At 32.7% G+C, this 27,706-nt stretch overlaps 1 protein-coding gene across 1 annotated transcript in view; it reads right to left on the bottom strand.

Annotated features, from left to right (window-relative positions):
- Nucleotides 1-27,706, bottom strand: part of LOC122510573 (ATP-dependent RNA helicase abstrakt) — a 276,756-nt gene that overhangs the window by 167,000 nt on the left and 82,050 nt on the right. Inside the window, exons 5-6 of the mRNA XM_043625335.1 lie at nt 17,114-17,270; nt 16,742-16,904 (exon numbers count right to left, since the gene is read on the bottom strand). Coding sequence (XP_043481270.1) covers nt 16,742-16,904; nt 17,114-17,270 — 320 coding nt within the window. The remainder of the gene's footprint in view (nt 1-16,741; nt 16,905-17,113; nt 17,271-27,706) is intronic.

Raw genomic sequence — 27,706 nt, 5'->3', positions numbered from 1 at the left:
TAAAAAAAACCGCAATTCCAAAAATATTTCCATATGTAAGAAAAAAAATTTCCAACTTCATGCATTTTTCACCATTGAGAACGATAATAACCTTCCCTTAACAAAATTTTCGAGTTTTTCCCAGCTTTGTCTAAATTTTTCCAGGTGTATATTTTCTCATCAAATTTAAATTTACAGTAGAATCTCCCATAAGTTAATTTTAGTGGGGGATTAACATAAAAGAGAATTGTCGTGTAAAGAGAAATGAGTTTCAAGTCTTTTGAGGTTATGATGTGTCAGCCATCTTAATACCACTATGAGCATGTGTATTTTTTTAGCTAGAAGGGGTATATGATAGGCGAAAATTAACTTATGGGAAGTTAACTTATGGGAGATTCTACTGTACACTGAAAGAATTTTGGGCAGGCTGCAGGCTTTACATGGGTGCCGCTATAGAGCTCCTGTCACAGGGCTCGCAGCTCACCTCAAAAAGGCGAGAATCTATTCCCGAAAGGTGAGCAGCTGCCCCTGAGGAGTTGCTGCTTACCTTTCGGGAGTAGATTCTCGCCTTTTTGAGGTGAACTGCGAGTCTTGAGGCAGCGAGCTCTAGCGGCACCCATGTAATGTCTGCAGCCTGCCCAAAATTCTTTTAGTGTACATATACATATAGATTTGTTTGATTTCAAAAAGATTTAATTAAATTTATTCTGAAATGTAAAAAATACATTCGGGGTAAAGCCGGTCTTTTATTTTTTAATTTTAAATTTGGAATAAAATAATTTCACGTATTATATTTTAATAATAATAAAATTTATAACTTCTTAAAACCAAAATTGTAACCACATTTCACTTTCTCTTAATAAAACATAACATTATTTTAATCCATAGTTGTAATTCATGAAACCTATATTAATTATTTATTAAACCAATATTTATTGTTTATAGAACTCATAGTTTATGAATAATAAATCGTACTTAGGACGGGAATAAGACGAAATTTAATATTTAAAAAATAAAACTGTTCCGACTTGAAAAAATAAAGTGAGCGGATTTTCCCTTGGAAAATAATTGTGATTTTGAAATTTGGTATATGTGAATTAAAAATCTTCTCTAAGTAAAACTAAAAAAGATAAATCAAAAACTTTTTTTATTTTTTAGTAGAAATCATCAGCTTTCAAATGATATAAATTAGCTTGGATTCAGAGAATAATTTCCTAGATTTTTACCGATCTGACAAAAACTGAGCGGATAAAATTATTATTATTATTTGTAAAATGGAAAATTTTGATCCATATTATTATTATTTATTGTCTCCCCTACGCGTAAACGCAATACGAGCGCGTTTCCAATTTGTAGAATAACCATTAGCGCTCCCCCATCATGGAAACCAAGCGCGTATGTAGCTAACGCTAGCGAAATCTAACGCAACTGTAACGGAAAATTGGAGTAAAGTTTATAAGAGTTGACAGTTCGATTGACAGCTGTCAACTGTCAAATTGTGATTCTAACACTAAATTTGTTATCAGCCACACCAAGAACCCTTTTAGTCATTTTCATAAAAAATAAATCACTTTTATAAAAGTTGACAGTTGGTTTCATAGAGTTATTAGAATAGAGTGCGCGAGTTATACCTTTTACCGTGAGAGGCATTCTTAGACGCATAGAAAAAGACAAAAGCATGAAAGTAGACCCCTTATCGGGGATTCTCGTGTTAACCTTTGTGCAAGTTACATGTTTTATTTTTGCGGCGAGATAATCTCCAGCGCTATATTGCATCTGTGTCAATATTTGTTAAATTTTTACTGTGAATGATAGCAAATTTCTTTTAATATATTTGTTACACTAAAGTTTTGGCTTTAATTAAAACCATTACAATATTGATCAAAATTAAAATTCTACGCCATTCTCCTTCAACACGGAGTTCAAATTTTTCTACAAACATAACCTCAAACCATAAGCAACACGTGTCGATTTCTTACAACTATAAAGAGGATTTAAATAAACCACATTCTGGAGATTCTCAGGAAAAGTAATCAGGAATTTTGATCTTCGATCTTATCTACCATCAACTACATCAACAAACAATAACTCTTCGCATGTGCTTACTAGCATCCTTTGCATTTCCTTAAATAATCTCCCTTGAATGTACAAAGGTAAAACAAATTTATTTATTTACATATTTTGGTAACAAATATTAAAATAATTTATAAATCTCAATAAATGTCTATTGTCACATTTAACTTAAAGTTGCAAATTTTAAATTCTATGTAATTTTGTTTTAACTCTATAAACCGGAGAGGAAATTTTAATCGTTATCCTATTAATTAAATTGATATATTCTGTTGAGTTCAAGTTGCAATGTCTGATTCTCTCGACTTATCTCCTATTCGTTCCACAGCGGATCCTGGGAACATCCCAAGTACGTCTTCCTCAGCTTCTTCTTTGGATCCTACAATCGGGAATTTAACATCTTTACATAATCTTGGCATTTCCACTCCCAGAAATCAACATCTACAATCACAACCGCAAACCAACAAGAGGAGCGTCCAGCATGCTAGCTGGTCCGATAAGTCGAAGAATGACTCCTTTTCAAACACTTGCAAACGCGTTCGTGAATCAAAGTCTCAGCTGAGTCCCAGGGGTGAGTTGGTATCTAATGTTCCATACTCCAAAAACTTTTCCCTTAACAAAACTTTTTCACGACAATCATCCCCAACAATCCAACCAAATAACAATAATAATTTAGAATGGCAATCCTCTTCAAGTATTTCCAAGTCAAATTTAAGATATTCCCAATCTATGAATCAACCGTTTATAGTAATTCTCCAGTTCGATTCAAATCGAGATCCATCCGTGAATATCGGTCGCTATAACCCAATTGCTCTCGCAAAGAAGATCAGAGTGATTACCCCAGGCCCCTTAACGATTTCCGCTAATGGCCAGAATAGCACCAAGATAATCTGCGCAAACTATTCCGACGCAAATAAGATACTGGATCACTATAATAACGACAACCAACCTTACCTTGCATTTCCTCCGATTTCTCTATTCTATAAAAAGGGTTTCATTAGGAACATTGATACAAAAATTTCGCTCTTGGAATTGTTCGAAAATATGGGTGCTTTATCCAAACCTACAATCCTGTCTCTTAAAAGACGAGTAAATTCAGGAAACGTACTCACAGATATTGTCGAAATTACCTTTAACTCTTCAACCATTCCAAGATTCATCAACTCATTCAATTATCTTTTTTCCGTTACGCCTATGATCCCCCCTCCAAAAAGGTGTCATTATTGCCAACGTTTTCGTCACACGGCTGATCAATGTCGTTCTGCTCACCCTATTTGTGAGTTCTGCTCTCAACATCATATTACTCTTAAATGCACCAATCGATTGCTTCAGCCCAAATGTAACAACTGTCGTGATGTTCACATGGCTTCTTCACACGAATGTCCACGTTACAAATACGAATTTGAACTGTCAAAAGTATGTTACATCCAAAACCTGGGCCACCTGGAGGGCTCTGATGTTCTGAATGCTAGAGGTATTCTTCCTCCAAACTCTCCAAGATCAATGAATACTTCAACATCATCGAAATCTTCTTCTTCTCATGTTCCTAACTCCATGGCCCCTCCCCCTCTTCCCCCTTTTGACAATTCCATCAACATCTTCAATTCAAATCATTCCCCCTCCCCCTAATCCCCAATCTCTTCCAACTTCAACTCCTAAACAGTCTTCCAATGAACTCACCAGCTCCCAACTCAATGATAAAAATTCTAATCAAGAACATCGAACATTTTTCAACTCAATCGTGGATAACATTCAGGCCAAACTCTCTTTCATCGAGAAATCATTCGAAGATACAAACATCTCATCCGACTCATCGATGAGACAAATCGATGACAAGAAGAATGATTAAATTAATTATTAAATTTTTAACCCTCCTTTTCCCCTTGTTTTTAATTTTATTTCAAATCATTTATCTATTTTAATCTGTTTTAAATTTTATCCCTAATCCTTCTCTCTACCTAGCTTCGTTTTATCTACCTTTTTATCTAAATTATAAAATTTTCTATTTACACATTTACCTTCCGAAATTATCGAGTGGTGTCTAGCACATGGTATGTCTAATTCCACAACCAAAATCCATCTTTACACATGGACATGGATAAAGACATACAGTCGACCTGTGTGGGATACTACTCTTTAACTTTCCCTCCTCTTCCTTATTTAAATTTTGACTATTTAAATTTAAACAATGCATAACAATATTACCGTTTCTTTCACCGTGCATGGGATGACATGCATCTCCTTTACCCCTTCAGAGCTGCTATGCTGCTCCATGTCCCGCGTGAACGAACTTTAAATCATTGTTTTATGCTATTGTTTTCCCCTTACTGTCCTATCAAATATTCTATAATTCACAGCAAATTGAATTTCCTCTCCGGTGTATTCCCCCTTCTTTTCTTTTCAATCTTTATTCGTATTTTCTCTGTATTATTGTTTTTCATCCCATTTTAATCTTAACTGTGTGAGTGTTCTTTTTCTGAGTTTTTTCTTTCTGTTTTTTTTCTTTTATTGTGTTTTTGTCTCTTACTACTAAAAGACATGCTTAACCAGTCCCCTCTTTGAATTGTGTTCCGTTGGTATCGAGACTACTAACGGCCGTATTATCATTGTTTCTCTTTACATTCCCCCCAACAACCGAATCGATATGGACACCTGGAACAGATTGTTTATTCAACTTTCTCAATTCTCTCACATAATCATTACAGGAGATTTTAACTCTCACTCTCCACTCTGGGGCCACTCAACTTTCAATTATAACGGCTCGAATCTGACAGAGTCTCTATCGGATTTCGATTTTATCGTCATGAACGACGACACTCCCACCTACTGCAACATTCATTCTGGTTACTCTAGCGTGTTGGACTTGGTCATCGCTTCATCATCTCTAGTTAACAACTTAGATGTAAATGTTTTAGATGACACCTTTTCCTCTGACCATTACCCGATAATATCCACACTGTCCTTTAGACTAAAGTATTCGATCTCTAACAGCACCAGATTCAACTTGTCCAAATTAAATTGGGAACTTTTTCAATCTACAATGAATCTCTTTGCTGCTGATATCCTGAACGATATTGATAATGAATCCATCCTTCCTGATGTTCAGACATACACCAGAATGATCGAAAAAATCAAGGAATCTATTCTTGATTCCGGCGGTTTCAAGCCGTCCAATAGAGGCCGTAAGCCCGGGAAATCCAAACCTGTTTGGTGGAACGACGAATGTTCCACCGCAGTTGAAAGGAGATCCACAGCTCGCAAAGTATACTTCCAGAATCAATCCCGGGAGGCTCTGACTCAATACCTTCAAGTGGACAACGAGGTAAAAAATTTTCTTCGTAATCAGAAGCGCAATTCTTACAAACAATTTTGTTCCACTATCAACCCTTCTATGGGATTAAAGAAAATATGGAATATCATCAAGGGGTTCCAAACAACCAACTCTGCCAAATCCACTAATATTTTTAACAACCCTAATCTCCCAGAAATTGTCTCTCTCCAACAAGAAATTTTAAATCCAAACATCCCTTTAATCGAAATCCCATTTGACCACATTTCAAATGAACAAGACCCTCTAAATGGTCCCTTTTCATCTAATGAATACCATTTTGCTCTGTCTCGTTGCAAAAAAGACACTGCTCCTGGCATGGACTCCATCGGGTACTCTATAGTTAAAAAACTCCCCACATCTTGTCAAAATCTTCTATTAAAAATTTTTAATTTCTTTTTCAAAAACAGTATTTTCCCGGAAACATGGAGAGACAATCTGATCTTATTCATCCCAAAACCAGATGGTAAAAGATTCCGTCCTATTTCCCTTTCCTCTAACATTTCTAAACTTTTTGAACGACTAATCCATCGCAGACTCGAGTATATTGCCGAAAGTAAAGACTGGTTCCCTCCTTTTCAATACGGATCCCGTAAAGCTAGATCCTCTTCAGACTGTGCAGCAGTTGCTTATACGGACATCCTATTAAGCTTTGAAAAAAATGAATCAGTTCTAGCCGTATCTCTCGACATCAAGGGGGCGTACAACTGCGTCCGTCATGATCAGTTCATTCACCAACTGCAAACTCTTAACACTCCCTCTCGTATACTAAACTTTATTAATTTCATGACTGCCTCTCGCAATTTGTATTTCTCCTCCAACGATCCCGATCCAAAAAAGACTCACGTAGGAGTCCCGCAGGGTGCTGTTCTGTCTCCCTTCTTATATAATGTTTATACAAATCAAATCATGCAACAACTAAATCCCAATACTAAGGCGACCATTTATGTTGATGACATCTTTCTTTATACATCTAATAAAGATATCAATGAAGGAATTGTAGAATTAAACGCATCTATTGTCAAGATTTCCACTTGGTTATCCAAACTAGGACTTAACATCTCTACTCCTAAGTGCAACTTTTGCATTTTTTCCAAATCTAAAGTCGACACAACGATGCTTTCAATTCAAATTAATAATCATATAGTTCCTTGTAACAATGAAATCAAATATTTAGGTATAATTTTCGATTCTCAACTTACGTGGAAACCTCACATCCTATCCATATCAATTAAAGCCATTAAAGCGATAAACACCCTCAAAGCTTTATCTAAAATCACTTGGGATGCTTCCTCGGAAACTCTCCTCATGGCATTCAAGGGATTAGTCAGGGCATTATTGGAAATGGGGTTCTATTTTTTTTTCTGGTGCTGCCATGTATCTTCTTGACAAATTGGACAAGATACAATACTCTGCTTTAAAAGTTATCACAGGATGCATGTCTTCCACCCCTATCTATTTCCTACTTATAGAATCGGGTGAAATTCCTCTTAAAATTAGAAGAATCTATTTAACAGCCAGATTCGTGTCCAGAAACTGCTCCTGGTCGCAAAATCCTCTTAACACTAACCTTAAAACACTTAAAACTCGTATCTCCAACCAACGAAAACCTCTTAAACTAATTACAAAAACAGGCTTATACAAGTCCTTCATCTCTCTTCAAGACAAATTAAATTCTTGTCTTGTTACAAAAAGACCTCTCTATTTTGACTCAACATGGGAATCAACATTTCTTCCCATCCCCATGAATAACGAAATTGGCCACGAAATAAAAAATTCCAACAATCCATCTGAGAAACTATCCCAATTCCTAAATTCCAACTTTCCAAACCACGTACATATATTTACGGATGGATCTTGCTTTCCCAATATCGGTAGAGCAGGTGCAGGATTTTACATCCCCCAAAGTGAATTTCGATTTGGTGTCCCCCTTCCTGGATTTGTATCTTCAACCATTGCCGAATTATCCGCTATTTATGCATCCATTAATTACACAATTTCTAATAACATTCAGAACATAGTCATTCTATCCGACTCTTTATCCGCAATAAGTCAAATATCCAACAGATCTTCTCTATCACAATGACTCGAAACTCCCTTTTAAAATTGCTAACATGATTAAGGATTCTCCTATTGATCTTTCCATCCACCTCGTCTGGATTCCTTCTCACTCCAACATCTCTGGGAACTCAGTTGCAGATCAACTTGCCAAAACCGCGGCAACGCTGGACGTTTCTCAAAAGAAATTTGCCTCTGTTGGAGACGTTTTTTCTTGGAGTAAAAAATTCATGTTTTCTCAATCAAGGGAGTTGTGGCCTTACAAAACCATTCTGCAGCTGCTGATAGAATTCTAGTAAAAATCAACTATGACACTAAAAGACCATGGTTCCGTGGAATGGAAATCCCAAGACCAAATTCGAATCTAATTTCGCGTCTTAGAGTCAATCACATCTGCACTTCTGAACACTTCAGACGTATGAACTGGAATTTTCCCAGCGAATGCAGTTGTGGCATGAATGAAAAGTCTCTCGCACATCTTATTAATGATTGTCCAAGCCTCTCACCAGGCAGACTATCACTTTTTAATTACCTTAACTCTTTAAAAAATTTTACTCCCCCTCTTACAAATTTAGATAAATATATTTTTACTCCCTCAAAAAAACTAGCAGACGAATTATATAAGTACTTTTATCAAATCAAGGGAAATTTCATTTAGATAATTCCTGAAGTTTTTGCGCATGCTTTGATTTTAATATTTGCAATAATCTTTTTTCAACCTTTGATATATACCCTTATTATTTCTGTTTCACCTTTGACTTTGACATTTTTCCCCTGTTTCAATCTCTTTTCCTCTTTCAAATCTTTTCCTTGCTATGTGTAAGACAATCATGCATTGGATTCTGCCTAAGAAGACCCGCCTCCAAATATATCAGAAAGTCCATTCACAACAAATTCCATCAGAACACTATATCATTTCACATCTTAATGATAAATAGTGTCTTCGTTGTACTCTTTCACATAATGATGCCTTTCTTGCAATTTAATGCAAGCAACAAGCATCTAATGAAGACAAATTGGAAGCTGATATACGGAAGGTGGAAATCTACGACTCTGGCATCGTTGTTTTTTTTTGTGTGTGCAACTTTTGCAAATGCATGCAACATTCACCAGTTTATAATCAACACTCGAAATTCCCGCTATTGGAATTTGCCGCTTTTCTTACAACGCATGCCCAGCTGCACTCACGCTTTGTTGCACTACATACGCTTGCTGAACTGGACAATTTCACATCCCATTGCTATCTAAAACTAAATCCCATTACAGTAACTATACAAGTGTTTTATCTATGGCCATTTGTTTTATCAACAGGCCACTTAAGAAGAAGAAGAAGAGAAGAAGACCCCTTATCTTACCTTGTTTATTGGCGCATGTGCAAGAATAAAAGTTTTTGGTTAGGTTTTTGTCTACAAAGATTGCACAAAAATCGTTTTAAATATAATAAAATTAAATGTAAAATAAATATTTTACAATAAATAGGGTAGAGTGGGATTAAAAAGTCTTGTTGAAAAAAAGCTATTTGGCTGTTATTTGAAGGTAAGACGCAACTTTTGATTCTAGTTAGGATGTCGTATCGATAATATTATAGTATTTGGAATTTTTAATTTTGAGCTGCTTATTTCGATGAGTATAACTTTAAAGCAGGTAAACTTAACATAAAATACTATTTATCCTGCTAAAAATGTTTTTAAATTATTTATTTGTCACGTAAATAAAAGAAAAATATAATTGCCAGCAAGCAAGCAACAGTTGATTCGATGCATCAGCTGTTTCAATATCGCGCATGCGTTATTAGAGAAAGAAAGAAAAGGGGTCTACTTTCAGTGCCGTCTTTAGAGTTTATGGGGCCCAAGGCCTAGACACTCTGGAGGCCCCTTGTAAATTAAAAAACACCAAATATACCTTTTCATCTCGAATAGGAAATAACGAATGAGCAATCTCAGTAAACATTATTGTATTGTTAATTAATTTTTTAGATAGGAAGATTCTTATTTCAATATTTAGTAGCTTAGTAGCTCCATCTTCTTTATCTTCAATATTTACGCTATCTCATTTACATTTCGCGTGTCCTTTCTATGTTTCAACATATTTCATGCTTTAACTGAATTCGATATTTTCGATAGTCGATTTCTTTCAATTCGAGATTCTCACTCATGTCGTCATGTCTTTTTTACATAAAGGAAAATAAAGAAAAAATATCTTGATATAAAAATGTGAAAAACAATTCTGATTTTATTAATTAATTAATTATAAGAATATAAGAAATGAAACGTAATTATTTAAGTGGTGCTCAAAAAAGAGCAAAGGCAGAAGAAAAAAGGGATAATTTAGCAAAATTACCAAAAATATCTAACTTTTTCGAAACTATTAGCAATAACAGTGCAGTAAATACTTCTAGTAGTCCAAATGAAGTTAACGAAAATCAACAGAATATTGATAAGATTATTGTAGAAAGTGATGAGCAAGATAAATCAGGTAGGTTAAATAACAATACTTATCCAATGCTAATAAAAATTATTTCAGGTCGTTTTAAGGTTAGGTAAGATTGACACTTCTGCACCAATTTAGTAAAGAAGATTTGTCGATATACATATAGTATATATATTTTTTGAATTTGACATTTTTTCTGTTATAGGTATGTTGAAAGAAAATCTTCAGAATATTGATACATCCTCATCTCAAATAAATAATCTGAATGGAAAGGAAAATACTTTAGGTTAATTTGTTTAATATGCATATAATAATTATTTTTCCTATTTTCACAATATTAATTGTTCGGGAGAGAAAATTTCACACATATTTTGAATATTGATACACTGTTGTACCTATATTTAAAGATTTCGAATATTATAGTTTTTTAGTCACTATGATTTATTAATAAAATTTTTCAATTTAAACATAATTCAAAATACTGTGCAGCATAAGTATATTATAATAAAACTTATTTGTCCAGGTTAAGAATAATCGATTTTCATTTTACTAATAAGTCATTACATTCAATATTTTCTATTTTGCAGAAGGCAATAAATCTACTGAGAATTATTCATCAGATCCAGCTTTATGGGATATTACTGAAAGTTTAAAATCATATTGCATAGAAAAAGGACCCTCATTTTGTCGAAATAAAGATAAAGATTTCCAGAAGTCTATTCGAACATACAAAGAAACGGATGGTAAACTAAAGAATAGGAGTATGCAAACTTCATTATTTTACTGCAAATTAAAAAATGGCGAAGAGATAGATCGTGAGTGGATGCTATATTCTCCATCGACTGGATCAATCTATTGTTTTGTGTGCAGATTATTTTCTTCAAAAGCAGCACAATTTAGTTCTATTGGATTCGATGACTGGAAAAATAGCATCTCACGTGTAAAAATTCATGAAGGAAGTTCTGAGCATAAAAACTGTCTTTTATTATATAGCAAACGCAAAAATATGAAAGGATGTCTTGATACGAAATTAATGAAACAATTTTCTTCAGAGAAGATGTATTGGGAAAATATATTACGTCGATTAATTTCAGTCATAAAATTCATAGCAAGTAGAGGTCTTGCATTTCGAGGAGAAAATCAAAATTTAGGTTGTACGGAGAATGGAATCTATTTAGGTATATTAGAATTGATCAGTGAATATGACCCTTTTTTAAAAAACCATCTTCAAACATATGGAAATAAAGGACGTGGACAAACATCGTATTTATCGGCAAATATTTGCGAAGAGTTAATTGAAATAATGGGAAAAGCTGTTTTTAAAACAATAATTAATGAAATAAAAAAAGCTAAATATTTCTCTATTTCCGTGGATTCTACTCCTGATGTTTCTCGCATAGATCAATTGACTTTTACTGTACGATATGTCACTGAAGAAGGACCTGTAGAAAGGTTTCTGACATTTATACCAATTGAAGCACATGGGTCTGAATATTTAGCTAATGTTGTAATTAACTTTTTAAATGATAATGACATATGTTTAACTAATTGTAGAGGACAGTCTTACGACAATGCTCCAAATATGTCGGGAGAGTATACAGGTCTACAAACGAGAATTAAAGAGATTAATAAAAATGCAAAATACGTCCCATGTACTGGACATTCTATGAACTTAATAGGTGAACAGGCAGCTGGCTGCAATTTACAAGTGACTTCATTTTTTAATTTAGTTCAACGACTTTATACTTTCTTCTCAGCATCTACTCATAGGTGGCAAAAATTAGTCTCGTCTTTAAGCCCATATTAAAAAGTTTTAAAGTCATTATCTCAAACTAGATGGTCAGCTCGAAGTGATGCAATTAATGCACTTTACGATGGACACAGCAATATTTTGATGTCTCTTGATGCCCTATCTAAAGATGATTCACTATTAAATGAAGCGCGACTGGATGCTTTAAGTCTTCACGACAAATTGCTTAAATTTGATAATATATCTTTTCTGATTGTTTGGAAGAGTATTTTAACACAAGTAAATTTAATAAATTTAACTGTACAGAAAGTTGAAGTTGACTTAAGTATTGTGGTAAGCCTACTAAATTCTTTAGAAAAATATTTACAGGCTATGCGAGGAAAATTTAATGAAATCTTGGATGAAGCGAAAAAATTAGCAGGAGTTGATGAGGTTCCTAAAAAAAACCAAAGACCAAGAAAACGTAGTATTAAAATTAAGAGATTTGAAGGACCAAGTGAAGAAGCAGTATTTAATGAAGTAGATAGTTTAAGGGTGGAAATATTTTATCCAATTATAGACAATCTTCTCTCAAGTATTAAAAAACGTCGTATAGCTTATGATGAAATAAATAACAATTTCTGTTTTCTCACAAAATTACAAGACATGGAGGACGATTCAATCGCAGAAAACTGTAAAAGATTAGCTAATGTTTATGATTCTGATGTTTCTGCAGATGAATTAATATCAGAATGTGTGCAATTTAAGTATTATTTACAAGAGCTTAGAAAAGATACAAAATTAAGTATTTTAAATCTGTATACGCAAATTAAAAATGAATGTTTAATGTCTACGTTTCCAAATATTAAAGTATGTCTACGTATTTTTTTATGTATGATGGTGACAAATTGTAGTGGGGAGAGATCTTTTTCTGCATTGAAATTTATAAAAAATGATCACAGAAGTACTATGCTAAATTCTAGATTGAATTATCTTTCCGTTATATACATAGAGTCGGATATTCTTAATAGTTTAAATATCGAAGATATAAGTGATGACTTTGCATCCAAAAAATCAAGAAAGAAATTATAAATATCTATTCTCATTAAATATAATTTTGCAATACTTTTATACCAAATTTGAGAATTAAAGATATTTTATGCATTTTCCTAATGTGTTGTTAATTATTTTTGTTATCAGCTTTTTTAAACGTTTGATTGCTTTAGGGTCACACAGAGGGGCCCTCTAGAGGCCGGGGCCCTAGGCACTGGCCTACTAGGCCTTATGGTAAAGACGGCACTGTCTACTTTTCGAGACGCATGCATATCCCCTAATCGCCAAGTCGTCGAATGATCAAATAGTCGAATGCCAAGTAATCGAATAGACAAAACGTCGAATGCTAAAAACATCGAATCGGCATTTAGTCGAATGCTAAAAACATCGAATTGTCAATACGTCGAATACTAAAAACATCGAATCGTCATGTAGTCGAATGCTAAAAATATCAAATCTTCAGTTAATCGAATGCCAAAAACATCGAATTCTCCATTCGTCGAATGTTTAAAACGTCGAATGCTAAAAACGTCGAATGTTCAAAACGTCGTATGCTCAAAACGTCGAATCGTCATTTAGTCGAATGGTAAAACCATCGAATAGTCCATTCGTCGAATGCTTAAATAGTCGAAACGCCATCTCTTCGAATTATCAAGTAGTAGAATGGGAAAGTTGTCGAATGTTCAAAACGTCGAATTGTCATCTGTTCGAATTGCCAAGTAGTCGAATGGACAAAAAGTCGAAACGCTATCTGTTCGAATTATCAAGTAGTAGAATGGTAAAGTTGTCGAATGTTCAAAACATCGAATCGTCATTTAGTCGAATGCTAAAAACATCGAATTCTCAATTCGTCGCAGTGGCGGAACTACCATAGGGCAAACCGGGCGTAATCCCGGGGCCCCGCGATTAAGACGATTTAATTATAAAACTTAGATTATTATTAATTTTTTAAATTATTTTATTTATTTATTATATTTATTATTGTTTTTCATTTTATTAAATTAATAAATTATTATTGATATTTAATATGAACATATTTGAAACTAAAAATCTTGTTTAAATAAATTCTAAAGATAAAATTTTATCTTTAATATATATTGTAATCATTCTATTGTCAAATTGTTATAATAAATTATACTAAAATTTTTATTTATGACTTTGAGTAAATGTACTTTAAGCTTGTTATCTAGTCTCAACATTCTTCCATAAATACTTCTTACGACTAGAAAAACTTAATAAATGTTTTGAAAGAGAATCAGGAGTAATTTTATTACTGCTGTAAGGTATTTGGTAGGTATTTCCCACTGTTAATCAAATTTCATTTCTACTAGTGGGCCCCGAGGCTTTACTCGCCCCAGGGCCCCGGCCTCTCTTGTTACGCTACTGATTCGTCGAATGTTCAAAACGTCGAATTATCAATTTATCGAATGCTCAAAACATCGAATTGTTAATTCATCGAATGCTTAAATCATCGAATTTTCCATTCGTCGAATGTTCAAAACGTCGAATGATCAAAACGTCGAATGCTAAAAACATCGAATGTTCAAAACGTCGAATGATAAAAACGTCGAATGCTCAGAACATCGAACTGTTAATTCGTCGAATGCTCAAAACGTCGAATGATAAAAACGTCGAATGCTAAAAACATCGAATCGTCAAAAGTTCGAAAAAGTTCTTTGTTTTAAGTTAATGTCTACTGAAGACAAAGAACTTTTTCGAACTTTTGACGATTCGATGTTTTTAGCATTCGACGTTTTTATCATTCGACGTTTTGAGCATTCGACGAATTAACAGTTCGATGTTCTGAGCATTCGACGTTTTTCTCATTCGACGTTTTGAACATTCGACTACTTTACCATTCTACTAATTGGCAATTCGAACAGATGGCGTTTCGACTACTTTACCATTCTACTACTTGACATTTCGAACAGATGGCGTTTCAACTATTTGAGCATTCGACGATTTGAGAATTCGATGTTTTTAGCATTCGACGTTTTGATCATTCGACGTTTTTAACATTCGACGAATGGAAAATTCGATGATTTAAGCATTCGATGAATTAACAATTCGATGATTTAAGCATTCGATGAATTAACAATTCGATGTTTTGAGCATTCGACAAATTGATAATTCGACGTTTTGAACATTCGACATGTTGACGATTGGATGTTTTTAGCATTCGACGTTTTTATCATTCGACGTTTTAAACATTCGATGAATTGAGAATTCGATGTTTTTAGCATTCGATTAAATGAAGATTCGATGTTTTTAGCATTCGACTAAATGACGATTCGATGTTTTGAACATTCGACAACTTTACCATTCTACTACTTGATAATTCGAACAGATGGCGTTTCGACTTTTTGTCCATTCGACTACTTTACCATTCTACTACTTGGCAATTCGAACAGATGACGATTCGACGTTTTGAACATTCGACAACTTTCCCATTCTACTACTTGATAATTCGAAGAGATGGCGTTTCGACTATTTAAGCATTCGACGAATGGACTATTCGATGGTTTTAACAATCGACTAAATGACGATTCGACGCCCAGTAAGAAGCGAGGAATTAAAAAGGATTGAAATAATTCAAACTCTGTATGGTGTAGTAGAAATTATCCAATACTTTTGAATGCCATTTCTGTCCAATACTTTTCTATACCATGATAGGACCACGTTTCGTCTAAAAATGAATGCTATTCAATTCTGTTTGTAATTGTTAACAAAGACAAAGTTTTTTTCTGAATGCTTTCCAATCCCATCCGAAATTATTACAGCCTGTCATTACATCACTTTTCAATTTTTCATTGGAAGCGCGTTTCTGCATGCATTCAAGCAATCTTCTGGATTTTTGTAATTTATAAGATATATACATTGGCAGATTTTGTAAAAAATGTTTGTGTTCAAAGAAAAACTTGCTGAAAAATTAATTGTTTACCAATTTTACGTCATTTAAACGAGTCAGGGCCGTTATTCTGTTAGACAATAAATCATAACCTAAAAATTTCAGAGACCTTTAAACACTTATAACCCTCTTAACTGATAATTTAATAATTATTTCTTTTTAAAATAGCAAATAAAGTCATGAGTGCAGTTATTTGAAAGTAATTGAACATTCTATGCAAAGTCAACAATATTAGTATTATATTATTATATTATATTTGTATGAGCATTTGAAAGGATTGAAATATTGTAAACTTTTCAACTACTGTCGCGGAATTCAGAAGCATAGGACAGAAATGGAATTCAAAAGGATAGAATTTTTTTAATGCTTCTTAATCTTTACTTTCTTACTGGGCGTTTTGAGCATACGACGTTTTGAACATTCGACGTTTTTAGCATTCGACGTTTTAAGCATTCGACGTTTTAAACATTCGACGTTTTGAACATTCGACGAATGGAGAATTCGATGATTTTAGCATTCGATTAACTAAAGATTCGATATTTTTAGCATTCGACTACATGACGATTCGATGTTTTTAGCATTCGACGTTTTTATCATTCGACGTTTTGACAATTCGATGTTTTTAACATTCGACGAATTGATAATTCGATGTTTTTAGCATTCGATTAACTGAAGATTCGATATTTTCAGCATTCGACGAATTCATAATTCGACGTTTTGAACATTCGACGTATTGACAATTCGATGTTTTTAGCATTCGACTAAATGCCGATTCGATGTTTTTAGCATTCGACGTTTTGTCCATTCGATTACTTGGCATTCGACTATTTGATCATTCGACGACTTGGCGATTAGGGGATATGCATGCGTCTCTACTTTTCGTATGGCTATCTCCGTCTATGCGCCTAAGAAACATTTTGATCGCTTGCGCACTCTATTCTAATAACTCTATGGTTGGTTTCACAGCTGCCAACTGTTAAATTGTTAATTTGACATCAAATTCGTAATCAGCGACCCAGAAAACCCTAGAAATGGTGTCGCATTGGTTTATACGTTTTGTCTGTTTTGCTTGGGTGTTAAAGGGTTAAAAAGTATAATTGTATAATTACTGTCTTTAATCAATTGTTTTCAATTCAACAATTTTTAATTTTATTTTTTTACTTATTCCAATAAATAAAATACATACCCGAAAGAAAGAGAAAATAGTTCGCACATCCTCTTCGAATCCCATGTCAATCATACGATCAGCTTCATCCATGCAAAGATATCGACAAACACTTAGTTTAACCATTTTCTTATCCAACATATCCATCAAGCGACCTGGTGTTGCGACCATTATGTGAACGCCTCTATTTTTTTAAATAAATGTTTTATTACAATTAGTAAAACTTTTTTAAACTAGAAAAGAAAAATTCTAAGACAAAAATAGGAAGAAAATTGAAATAATTGAAAGTGAAAAGCAATGAAAAGAAATTAAAATGCAAAAATCATTGATTAAAATTGAAGAACAATGTAAAGAGAATGAATGCAATTGCAAAATTCTAGAAATATAACTTACTTGTTAATGACTTCTAAAGATTCGGAAACAGGAACTCCGCCGATAGCGAGACACGAACGAATTTCAGGACAATTTGCTTGTCTCAAACTTTGTGTATAATGTTGAATGATATCGAAAGTTTGTTTCGCCAACTCACGAGAAGGGCATATAATCAGTCCTGTAAAATAGTTACTTAAATTATTTTTTAGTTTTAAACTTAGTTCAACTACGTCTTTGGTAATATTAAATATATTACCTAATAAACAGACCTCGGACAAATTTTAAGTCGCAAAAAAGTCGGTTTAGTCGATTCAAAAGTACAAAAAAACTGGGAAAGTGCGAGTTGCACTAAAAAACTAACTAACAAAACTAACTAAAAAATTTAAAGAAATTTTTTTTAAAAAATTTTCTTAAATATATTTTTTGTGATCAGACTGTAAAAATACACTAGTATGTCAATTTTTAGCACATTAGGTCAAATAATGTAGAAAGGGTTTGAAATGTCAATGTTGGTTGGGGGTCTTTTGATTTTTTTGAAAATGGGCATATCTTTAGTGTTAGGAAAGATGTGTTTGTGGGTCAAAGGGTTTTCAAAAATTTTCAAAATTGTTAGAGTTACGGTGCTTTTAATTTTTAGGTTATATTTGTTTTTAAACACGATATTTTTGACAAATTTTTATGAATCTTTTTCATATTTACAGGATTAACAGAAGGTTTACAACCATTTAAAATAATAATTTTAATGTTTTCAAAACATTTGCCCAGAAAAAATTCAAAAAAATTTTTGAAATTAGTTTTTCACTCATTTGGCCATGAGCTAGTATAATAAAACAACCATGCTCACCATGCATGGTGGGACGAAAAACACGGCAGTGGACAAATTAACATAGAGCCCACAAATTTAATCCAATTTTGATGTTCTTGTTCTTGTTTTAAAGATGATAAAATTCTGCACAACTCCACTGCTTTTGTTTTTTAAAAAAAATTTGTTTTTATTGTTTATTTAATTTTAAAGTTAAAAAAAAATTTTTTCCTTCTTTAAATCAACATAACTTTTAAAAAAGACGATTATTACACTACCGTCGGGAATTATCGGTACGGCTGAACACGCATGGCCCAAAAATATACCAACCTTTAAATCCCGATTTTTTTATAAATACAAATGTCAGAAAATTAACAAATATACCATTCGAAAGATTATTAAATTCTATGATTAATGATACATAACTGAAAATTTTAATAATTTATACAAAGATTGCAGCAATCGACAAATTTGACAAAAAAAAGTTTAAAAATAAAATTTGTTTGGAAATTTTTTCAACCCTTGCACATTTTTTAAAAATTGTAGAATAAATTTGAAACTTACATAAGTGTGATCATTTAAGTCTCTTCTATAATTTAAGACCAAAAGAGTTTAAAAATCTTATCCCAAGCAGCACGGAATATAACCTACCCACCCAATGGGAAATAGCCATTAGTCTACCATTGGTGCATTAAATGCAGTGTTGCCAGATGACCAAGTCACATTACCACTAGATCTATCGGAATTTCTCACTAGAAAGATAAATTTCTCACCAAATTTTAAAAATGTGGTAAAATTAATTTTTAAAAGAAAAAAAAATTTTGTATTTCAAAATAGAGAAAAAACATTTTTTTTATTTTAACAGTTAATAAAATTGTTAATAAATTTATTGGATCTAGTTGAAAAGAATAGTGTTGGGTTTTAAATTTATAATATCTTGATGTAAAATTCGCATTAAATTTTTAGTTTAGGTATCATTCTACCTTTTCATTTTTTATTTAAATACATACATAAAAATTTACATATAACTTTGGTTTTTCTAGTTATATCTTTTAATTTCTCTTTAAATTAATAACATTACATTAAAGATATTATTTAGCACCTTAAACTAAAATTCATAACGAACATATATATAGATATAGTTTTTTTAAATCAAATTTCTGGAAAAGCATTGAGAATTTCTCCTTCAAACTCACTCTGATACATTTGTTCACTTGTAAATTTGATAAGCATTCTTGCCGTAGGCTCGAAATTTGCACACGTATTTGGCAACAAGAAACGAACTCTCATTATTGCATCCGCGGTTTTGATGCTCATCTTATTTCTCAATTTATTTTTTATTATATTAACAATTGAGAAAGCTCTCTCGACTGAAGCATTAGAAAATGGAAGACTTAAGAGCGCACGCGCCAATGCTGAGATATGTTTGAACCTACACATTCCTCCAGCATTTTTATCTTCGCTAACCTTCCCAGATAACAATCGTGCGTCGCATTTAAACGCATGTTTCTTGCACTAACTGCGACTTACCAGATGAGTCGGTTCATATACGCATCTTACTATCGTCTGCGACGCTGGTAATAATGCGAGTGTTGTGAACTGCATTTCGTAAGCGCCTGTGATACAAAATGATAAGCATGTTCCGTTCACAAGTGCGACTTGCTAGAAGAGTCAATCCATACGCATTTTACCATCCACAGTGCGAATGCTGTGAATGCGTGTGCAGTGAACTGCACTTAATACGCACGCAATTAATGATGCGCAACCACCCGTATCGGCAATCACACATTTTATAATGGCGACAGCATTGTTTGTGGTGTGTTATCAAAATAAGTTTTTATTGTGATTTCATTTTTTATTGTTTTTTATTGCGATATTATTGTGAGGAATTATTGTGGATTTAATTTTTAGTACTGCAGCAAAATAAGAAAGTTAAATTTAATTTGTTTAAAGTACATATATATTTTTGTTGTATTAGATATAACCTCAAAAAAAGAATTTGGAAGTTTTTAACAACTTCAATTCCAAAATTGTACTGAAATATTAAATTAAAATCGTTTTTATAAATAACATTTTAATTTAAAAAAAATTACTAATGTCAATAATCTTTTCTTTTTATTTAATTCAAATAAGGCTGAAGTATAAATATAATTTATTCGCATTATACCGTCACGCATGTGCCCATCACAATATGCGACAGTTATGGATCGCATATGATGACGCATCTGAGTGGTCCAGTGAACGCGCATAGTGCGGATAAATCGGCACGCGTGCAGATGATATTAGTAGCACACAACGCGCATTTTGTTATCTGGGTTAGTCCAATATTCATTTGATGAACATTTTTCTATTTCTAGACGATGTAACAAGTTCCATTCTTTGACAGTTTCGTCAACATCTGAACAAATAGCTTGAAAAAAACAGCGATCTCCGTAATGTCTTCTTTATTTTGACTAGATGCAACATCGGGAGCGAAGACGCACATTTTTTCCAAAACTCGGACGTTATCTGGTATTCGCAATTGCAATTCCTCTGCCAATTTCACTAAAAATTCCTTGCATCTTTGTTTTATAACTTTTAAATTTTCTGGATTGCACTGAGGACTAAGTTGATTGAAATAAAAACCAAAATTAATACAATCAGTTGGCATTAAATGATTTTTAAAGTTAAATGAACATAAATCTGCTCTAGAAGCTTTTTCTAAATGTTGTGGGATAACGATTGACTGCAATATAGAGAACAAAAGATTATTTAAATCTTGAAATAGTTTCAATGGTTCCACTGAATCAGATTGAAATAATCTATTCAAAGAAATAACTTCTTTTAATGCTTGACGCAAAAAGATGAGGTATAATTTATTCTCCACACATATGTACATGTGATATAAGAGGTCAGCTTTATAACCCGCTACTCCGCGTTCCGAACATCGCGATGTGTTAAAATGAAGCTGTAAAGCATCCCATTGATCCAAAATTACATTGATTGTATCCAATCGAGCCAACCAACGAGTTCCTGATAATTTAGGAATCTTTTTAGGATTAGAATCAGCTATTACTTGGTGCAATTCTGTGTAATTTATATTCCTTTTAGTGCTTTTAGAAAACCAAGACTGGCTATCTTTAATAAGAAAGTCCAAGTTTTTTGGAAGAACATCGCAAGCATGTTCTGCACTAAGATGCAAAGAATGCGGAAGACATTTAATTACTACAAGATGAGGAATTATGTTCTTTAATCTTGACGAAAGAGAATTATGCTTTCCAATCATAGCATTTGCCCCATCGATACCAATCCCTATAAGATTTTCTAATTTCAAATGGTCATCTTCAAGCTGCTTTTTTAAAATATTTGTCATGTGTTCGGCTGTTCCTTCTTCTAATTCTAACAATCTGTAAAATGTAGTATGGACTTTACGACGACTTAAGGTAAAATATCTAATCATTATACACATTACTTTTTTCATATCGACAGTAGTAGTTTCATCAATTATTAGGGAATAGTAGGAATCCCCTACGTCCTCGAATAATTCTTCTAAAAGGCATGGCGACAGAACATTTAAAATTAATGCAGTACATTTCGTGCGATGAATTTGAATTTTTGAAAGTACTTCAGAATTTTTATCTAAATTCTGAACTAATTCATCCAAATGGTCAACAGTCTTTATACTGCAGTGTTCGGCTATGAAAGCAGCTATTTTTAATTCCGCTATTTTTCTTCTGACGTCAATACCTTGGACATAAGTTGAAATTTTGGGCGTACTTTGAAAAATTTTATTCTGTTTTAAATTGTCAATGTGCTTATTTGTTTTTGCATGGCCTTCAAGACCGTTTCTGTGGGCTGCAAAATCAGTATGGCAATGGTTTCGCGTCAAAATGTCAAAACGCCGCGCGACGCATATTTTTTTAAACATTATGTATCTTGTTTATTTTTCATTCGATTTAAATAAAAATTTCCAAAAAACTTCTTGACATGTTAATAAACAAATGTCTCACTAGAAGTTTTGTCAACTCGAAAGTTCACCGCATACTTTTTCTCTTCAAAGTTAAGAAAACGTATTTACCGACAGGTCTTTATTTACATTAACAAATAATTTTACAATTAATTTTTAAAAATGTTTTAATCATTTTATCGTCTTCAGTAGACCCTGATACGTAAGTTTATCAATTTTTAATTAATTTCATGAAGATTTGTTTGAGAAAAGTCGATTTATGTTTTGAAATTCAATGAAATTGAAGATTAAAAAAAAATTCAGTTTTTGTCCATTATTATGGCAAAATAAAATTCCACAAATATTCGTGAGAATGCTGCCTCCTTATATACTTTTCAAGTTTCATGTTAGTTGCGAGAGAGTTTGAAACAACACCTCCTACGGAGCGTTAAGCGAACTACATATAATGATGATAATTTCATGATAATTTCTGCAGCGTCGGTCGGTAAGTATGTAGTTCGCTCAACGCTCCGTAGGAGGTGTTGTTTCAAACTCTCTCGCAACTAACATGAAACTTGAAAAGTATATAAGGAGGCAGCATTCTCACGAATATTTGTGGAATTTTATTCTGCCCGTCCTCTCCTATTTTTGCACTGATGGATGTGAGGTAAATAATTTTTAGACTCTGAACGAAAGGGTTATTCACATTTCGCTGTGATAGAAAATAATAACCATTTCTATAAAATAATTAATTAAAAAAATTAATATTTTTATAATAATAAATAATAATAATAAATGAAATAATTATTATTAAATAAATAAATTTATTATTTAATAAAAGTTAATAAAAATTTTTTTTTATTAATGGGTTTTTAATGGCTTAATGGTTTTTTAATTACACAGGCACACAAAAAATAAAAAAGTCAAAACCCAGAGGTCACACCCCCCTATCCCCATGTTTTTGGGGTCGCTGAAACCGAATATGACCATGAAAAATTTTTTTCATCGGCCATTTTTCCGCTACCACCCCCTTACACCTGCTCCCGGGGGTTGATATTTCAGTTTAAAAAAAAGTGGAGTAGGGTGTCTATTCCTATGTTTTTTGGGTCGCTAAAACCAAAAAAGACTATCAAAAACAAATTCTACCCTCCCTTAACCCCCTGCAACCCCCTTAACATCCGAAAGGTGGGGGGTCGAAATTCGAATTTTCACGAAAAGTCGATTACGGTGTCTAGACCTACGTTTTTTGGGTCGCTGAAACCAAAAAAGACTACCAAAATCAAGTCCTTTCCACCCTCGACCCCCTACAACCCCCTGCAATAATTTTTGATAATTAATATTTAATTTTCAATTTCCCAAAAATCGGTTCGTTTTATTTGAAAAAAATTATTGCAGGGGGTTGTAGGGGGTCGGGGGAGGAAAGGATTTGATTTTGGTAGTCTTTTTTGGTTTCAGCGACCCAAAAAACGTAGGTTTAGACACCGTAATCGACTTTTCGTGAAATTCGAATTTCGACCCCCTACCTTTCGGATGTTAAGGGGGTTGTAGGGGGTTAAGGGAGGGAAGAATTTGTTTTTGGTAGTCTTTTTTGGTTTTAGCGACCCAAAAAACATAGGAATAGACACCCTACTCCACTTTTTTTTAAACTGAAATATCAACCCCCGGGAGCAGGTGTAAGGGGGTGGTAGCGGGAAAATGGCCGATGAAAAAAATTTTTCATGGTCATATTCGGTTTCAGCGACCCCAAAAACATGGGGATAGGGGGGTGCGACCTCTGGGTTTCGACTTTTTTATTTTTTTGTGTGCCTGTGTTATTGGCCCAATAATGGGCCAATAATGGTTGCCAATTATTGGCATCGGCGTGGACATTCCACGATTTTACCATTAGTAGTCCATTATTGAGTGCCAATAATGGGACAATAATAGAATGGTGGCTCCCATTATTGGGCCATTAATGCGCCAATGGTCTTTTTCCCATTGGGCAGTAAAAAAGGATTTTTTAATATAGCATTTTGGACGATTGAGCAAGCCGTCTGCTCAATTGTCCAAACGGCATTTGGACAATTGGACTGGTTGCCCAATTATCCGATGCATTAGGTCCAATCATGCCAAATGTTTTTCGTGGCTAAAAAACAGCTGAATTAAGAAAAAAGTACTGAAATATTACATAAACTTTAGAGAATTTTGAATTCCAGACAAATACAGAAAAATTATGTATAAAAATACCTCGAGTGAGGAAAAAGAACAAGATTACTAAAATATCACGTTTTAACTGACAGTGCAATGCTGTACTTGGAATTTAGTTGGTAAAGAAGTGAGGATTCTGATAAAGAGAAGCACTTCATTATCCACTCTCAATACTTCTCATGTGGTAATATATAATTGTAGATTTCGGTTTCTCATTTTAAAAAAGAGATAATTCAGCAAAATAAAGTATTATTGTTAATACACTATTATTGAAAATCTACAATTATATATTACCACATGAGGAGTATTGAGAGTGGATAATTAAGTGTTTCTCTTTATCAGAATCCTCATTTCTTTACCAACTACTTTCCAAGTACAGCATTGCACTGTCAGTTAAAAAGTTATATTCTAGAAATCTTGTTCTTTTTCCTCACTCGGGGTATTTTTATACCTAATTGTTCTGTATTTGTCTGGAATTAAGAATTCTCTAAAGTTTCTGTAACATTTCAGTACTTTTTTTTCTTAATTCAGCAGTCTTTTAGCCACGAAAAACATTTGGGATGATTGGACCTAATGCATCGCGGATGATTGAGCAATCAGTCCAATTGTCCAAATGCCGTTTTGGACAATTGAGCAGACAGCTTGCTCAATCGTCCAAAATGCTATATTAAAAAATCTTTTTTTACTGGGCTGAAGATGAAGGGAACAGAGGCGCATGCTTATTCCCGAAATCTTTTTTGACCAAATAATTATTTGATATAAAACTACTTAACTTAAAATTCACATAATGTGAACATTATTTGTTCATTGTACACAAAAACCATTTAACATAAATATAATTTGTCACAGAATTCATTTAACAGAAATATTATGTTACATAAAACTCAGATAACTTAATTCCCATTTGACATAAAAATTATGTAACATAAATTTCTTTGGACATAAAAATCATTTAACATAAATTCCTTTTGACATAAAATTCATTTGACATCAATTTCATTTGGCATAAATGTCATTTAACGTAATTCTCATTTGACACAAAATCCATTTGACATAAATATCATTAGACATAAAATTCGCTTGACATAAATTTCATTTGACGTGAATATCATTTAACATAATAATTATTTAACATAAAATTAAATTTATATAAATTTCATTTGGCATAAATGCCATTTAACATAATTCTCATTTGACATAAACTTCACTTGATATAAATTTCATTTGACGGATAAGTCATTACACATAATTCTCATTTGACATAAAATTCAGCTCTTCTTCTTCTTCTTCTTCTTAAATGACTTGAGTCTTAGCCAACTGTCAGAACAAACACTTAGAAGAATAAGAATTAAGAATCAAAAGTGCCCATGAAATTGGTTAATGTGAACAAAAAAAATGGCGTCAAACGGAATTTGGTAAAGTATATAAATCTATGGCGGTTGATAAACACGTGTTGAGAGGTAAAGATGTGAATTAAATATATTTATACTATTGCAAATATGAGTTTAAGTTTAAAAAAAGTCAGTTTAGAATCATTTCCTCCGAATACTTGAAGTTAGACACTTTAAAAATAGAAATAAGTCAAAATTAGAGAACTATAGACATTGTGAGGTAAATCCTCACTTAAATTGATGCTTGAGAACTGTACTTGGGAACGGTCAAAACCAAACTCCATAAAATCCAGTTGTCATAGATTTAATTTAACATGAAGATCATTTGACATGAAAATATAGGCGCGAATTTCAAAATTGGCGAATCACAATGTTGTTGATAATATCTAATTGGTTGCTTTTAAAATTCACGCCGATATTTTTATGTAAAATGTAATTTGTGTAAAATGATTTTTATATCAATTGAGAATTTTGTTGAATAACTTTAATGTCAAATCTAATTTATGTCAAATGACTTTTATGACAAATGAGAATTATGTTAAATGAATTTTAGGTCAAAACAAAATTTATTAAATGTATATTATGTCAAATGACGTAAATTATGTTGAACAAATTTCACCTCAAATTAATTGTCTGTCAAATAAAACTTATGTCAATTGAAATATATGTCAAGTGATTTTTATGTGAAATAAAATTCAAGTCAATTGTATTTTTACGTTAAATAGAAATTATGCTAAAATGATTTTTACATCAAATAAAATATATGTTGAATTAATTCTATGTAAAATGACATATATGTTATATAAATTTTATGTCTAATGAAATATATATCAAATAAATATCATATTAAATGCCATTTATGCAATGTAAATTGTATGTTTAATTAAATGTATGTCAAATAAATTTCAAATTAAATGTTTTTTTATACCAAATAGATTTTTTGTCAAATGAAATTTGTGGTAAATGGTTTTATAATTATAATTAGATGTAGTTTTTTAGTTTCGACTTGTGGCTGAATCGTAATAATATCGTAATAATCGTAATAATAACATGTATAATTTACAATATTAGCATAGTAATACTGAAGATGATCAGCGTTGACCTGACCGAAAAGCTTCTATAATAAATAGGACTTTCATGAAATTGACTTGATAAGAAACTATTGCTTACACCTTACATATGGTAAATGGTTTTATGTCAAATGACTGTTATGTCAAATAAGATTTCGGGAATAGTCATCCCATTAAAAAAAACTAATTCAAATGGATTGAAATGAATTAAGATTTTTGGTAGCAAGCGGGATTCATTCAAGCTCTTTATATATTCGATTCAATTTGCCTGAAGTTGTACAAACGAATTCGCATTCGTAAGAAATGACCAAGGCATGCATTGAATTCGTGCTGACGAATTAAACAAAATTAAAGGCCCCAAAACTTGTCCATTGAATTAGTAAGAATAGAAGGTTTGGAAGTTCAATACAGTTTGACGAATTCAGGAAAATTGCAACATAGCTCCAATTCGTATTTGTCACAAAGCGGGATTCACTGAAACTTTTTGTGAATTCTTTTTAATTTATTTCAATTAGTTTTTGTTTACTGGGATGCGTCTCAGGGAATATTACATTTCATATTCGGAGTATTCCAGTGGAATGTTCCAGGGATCTTAAAGTAATATTAAAATGTCCGCCCCACAGGAATATTACAAGATAACATCGAGGGAATGTTCCTCAGTAATATCGAAGCAATATTTCAGGATGATGTTGACGGAATGTTCCATCGTAATATTAATGGAATATTCCAGGTTCATGTTGAGGGAATATTGAGGAAATGTTCCCAGAATATTCCTTGGGAACATTCCAAAATTTCATACTTTCAAAAAATATGACTTTTTTTCTTCTTTCTTTAGTAAAAATGAGATTCAATGGTATTTTCAACATATTTAATATTACCTGGGAACATTCCCTCAACATGACCCTGGAATATTATATTAATATTACGGTGGAACATTCCCTCAACATCATCCTGGAATATTGCTTTGATATTACTGTGAAACATTCCCTCAATGTTATCTTGGAATATTCCTGTGGGGCGGACATTTTAATATTACTTTAAGATCCCTGGAACATTCCACTGGAATACTCCGAATATGAAATGTAATATTCTCTTCATCTTCAGGTTATATTCCGTGCTGCTTGGGATTCGGTTCCTGATATATCATTATAAACTTTCAAGCATGTTTTTTGATAAATCCTGTGAATTAGTCGATTTTGAACGGTTTTTGGCTGAAAATGCTCGGCCGTTTATAATGAT

Source organism: Leptopilina heterotoma, unplaced genomic scaffold, assembly GCF_015476425.1.
Source record: "Leptopilina heterotoma isolate Lh14 unplaced genomic scaffold, ASM1547642v1 Lhet_70, whole genome shotgun sequence".
Lineage (NCBI taxonomy): Eukaryota > Metazoa > Arthropoda > Insecta > Hymenoptera > Figitidae > Leptopilina > Leptopilina heterotoma.
The sequence above is the reverse complement of the archived record's forward strand: the minus strand, read 5'-3'. Positions and strand labels throughout refer to the sequence as shown.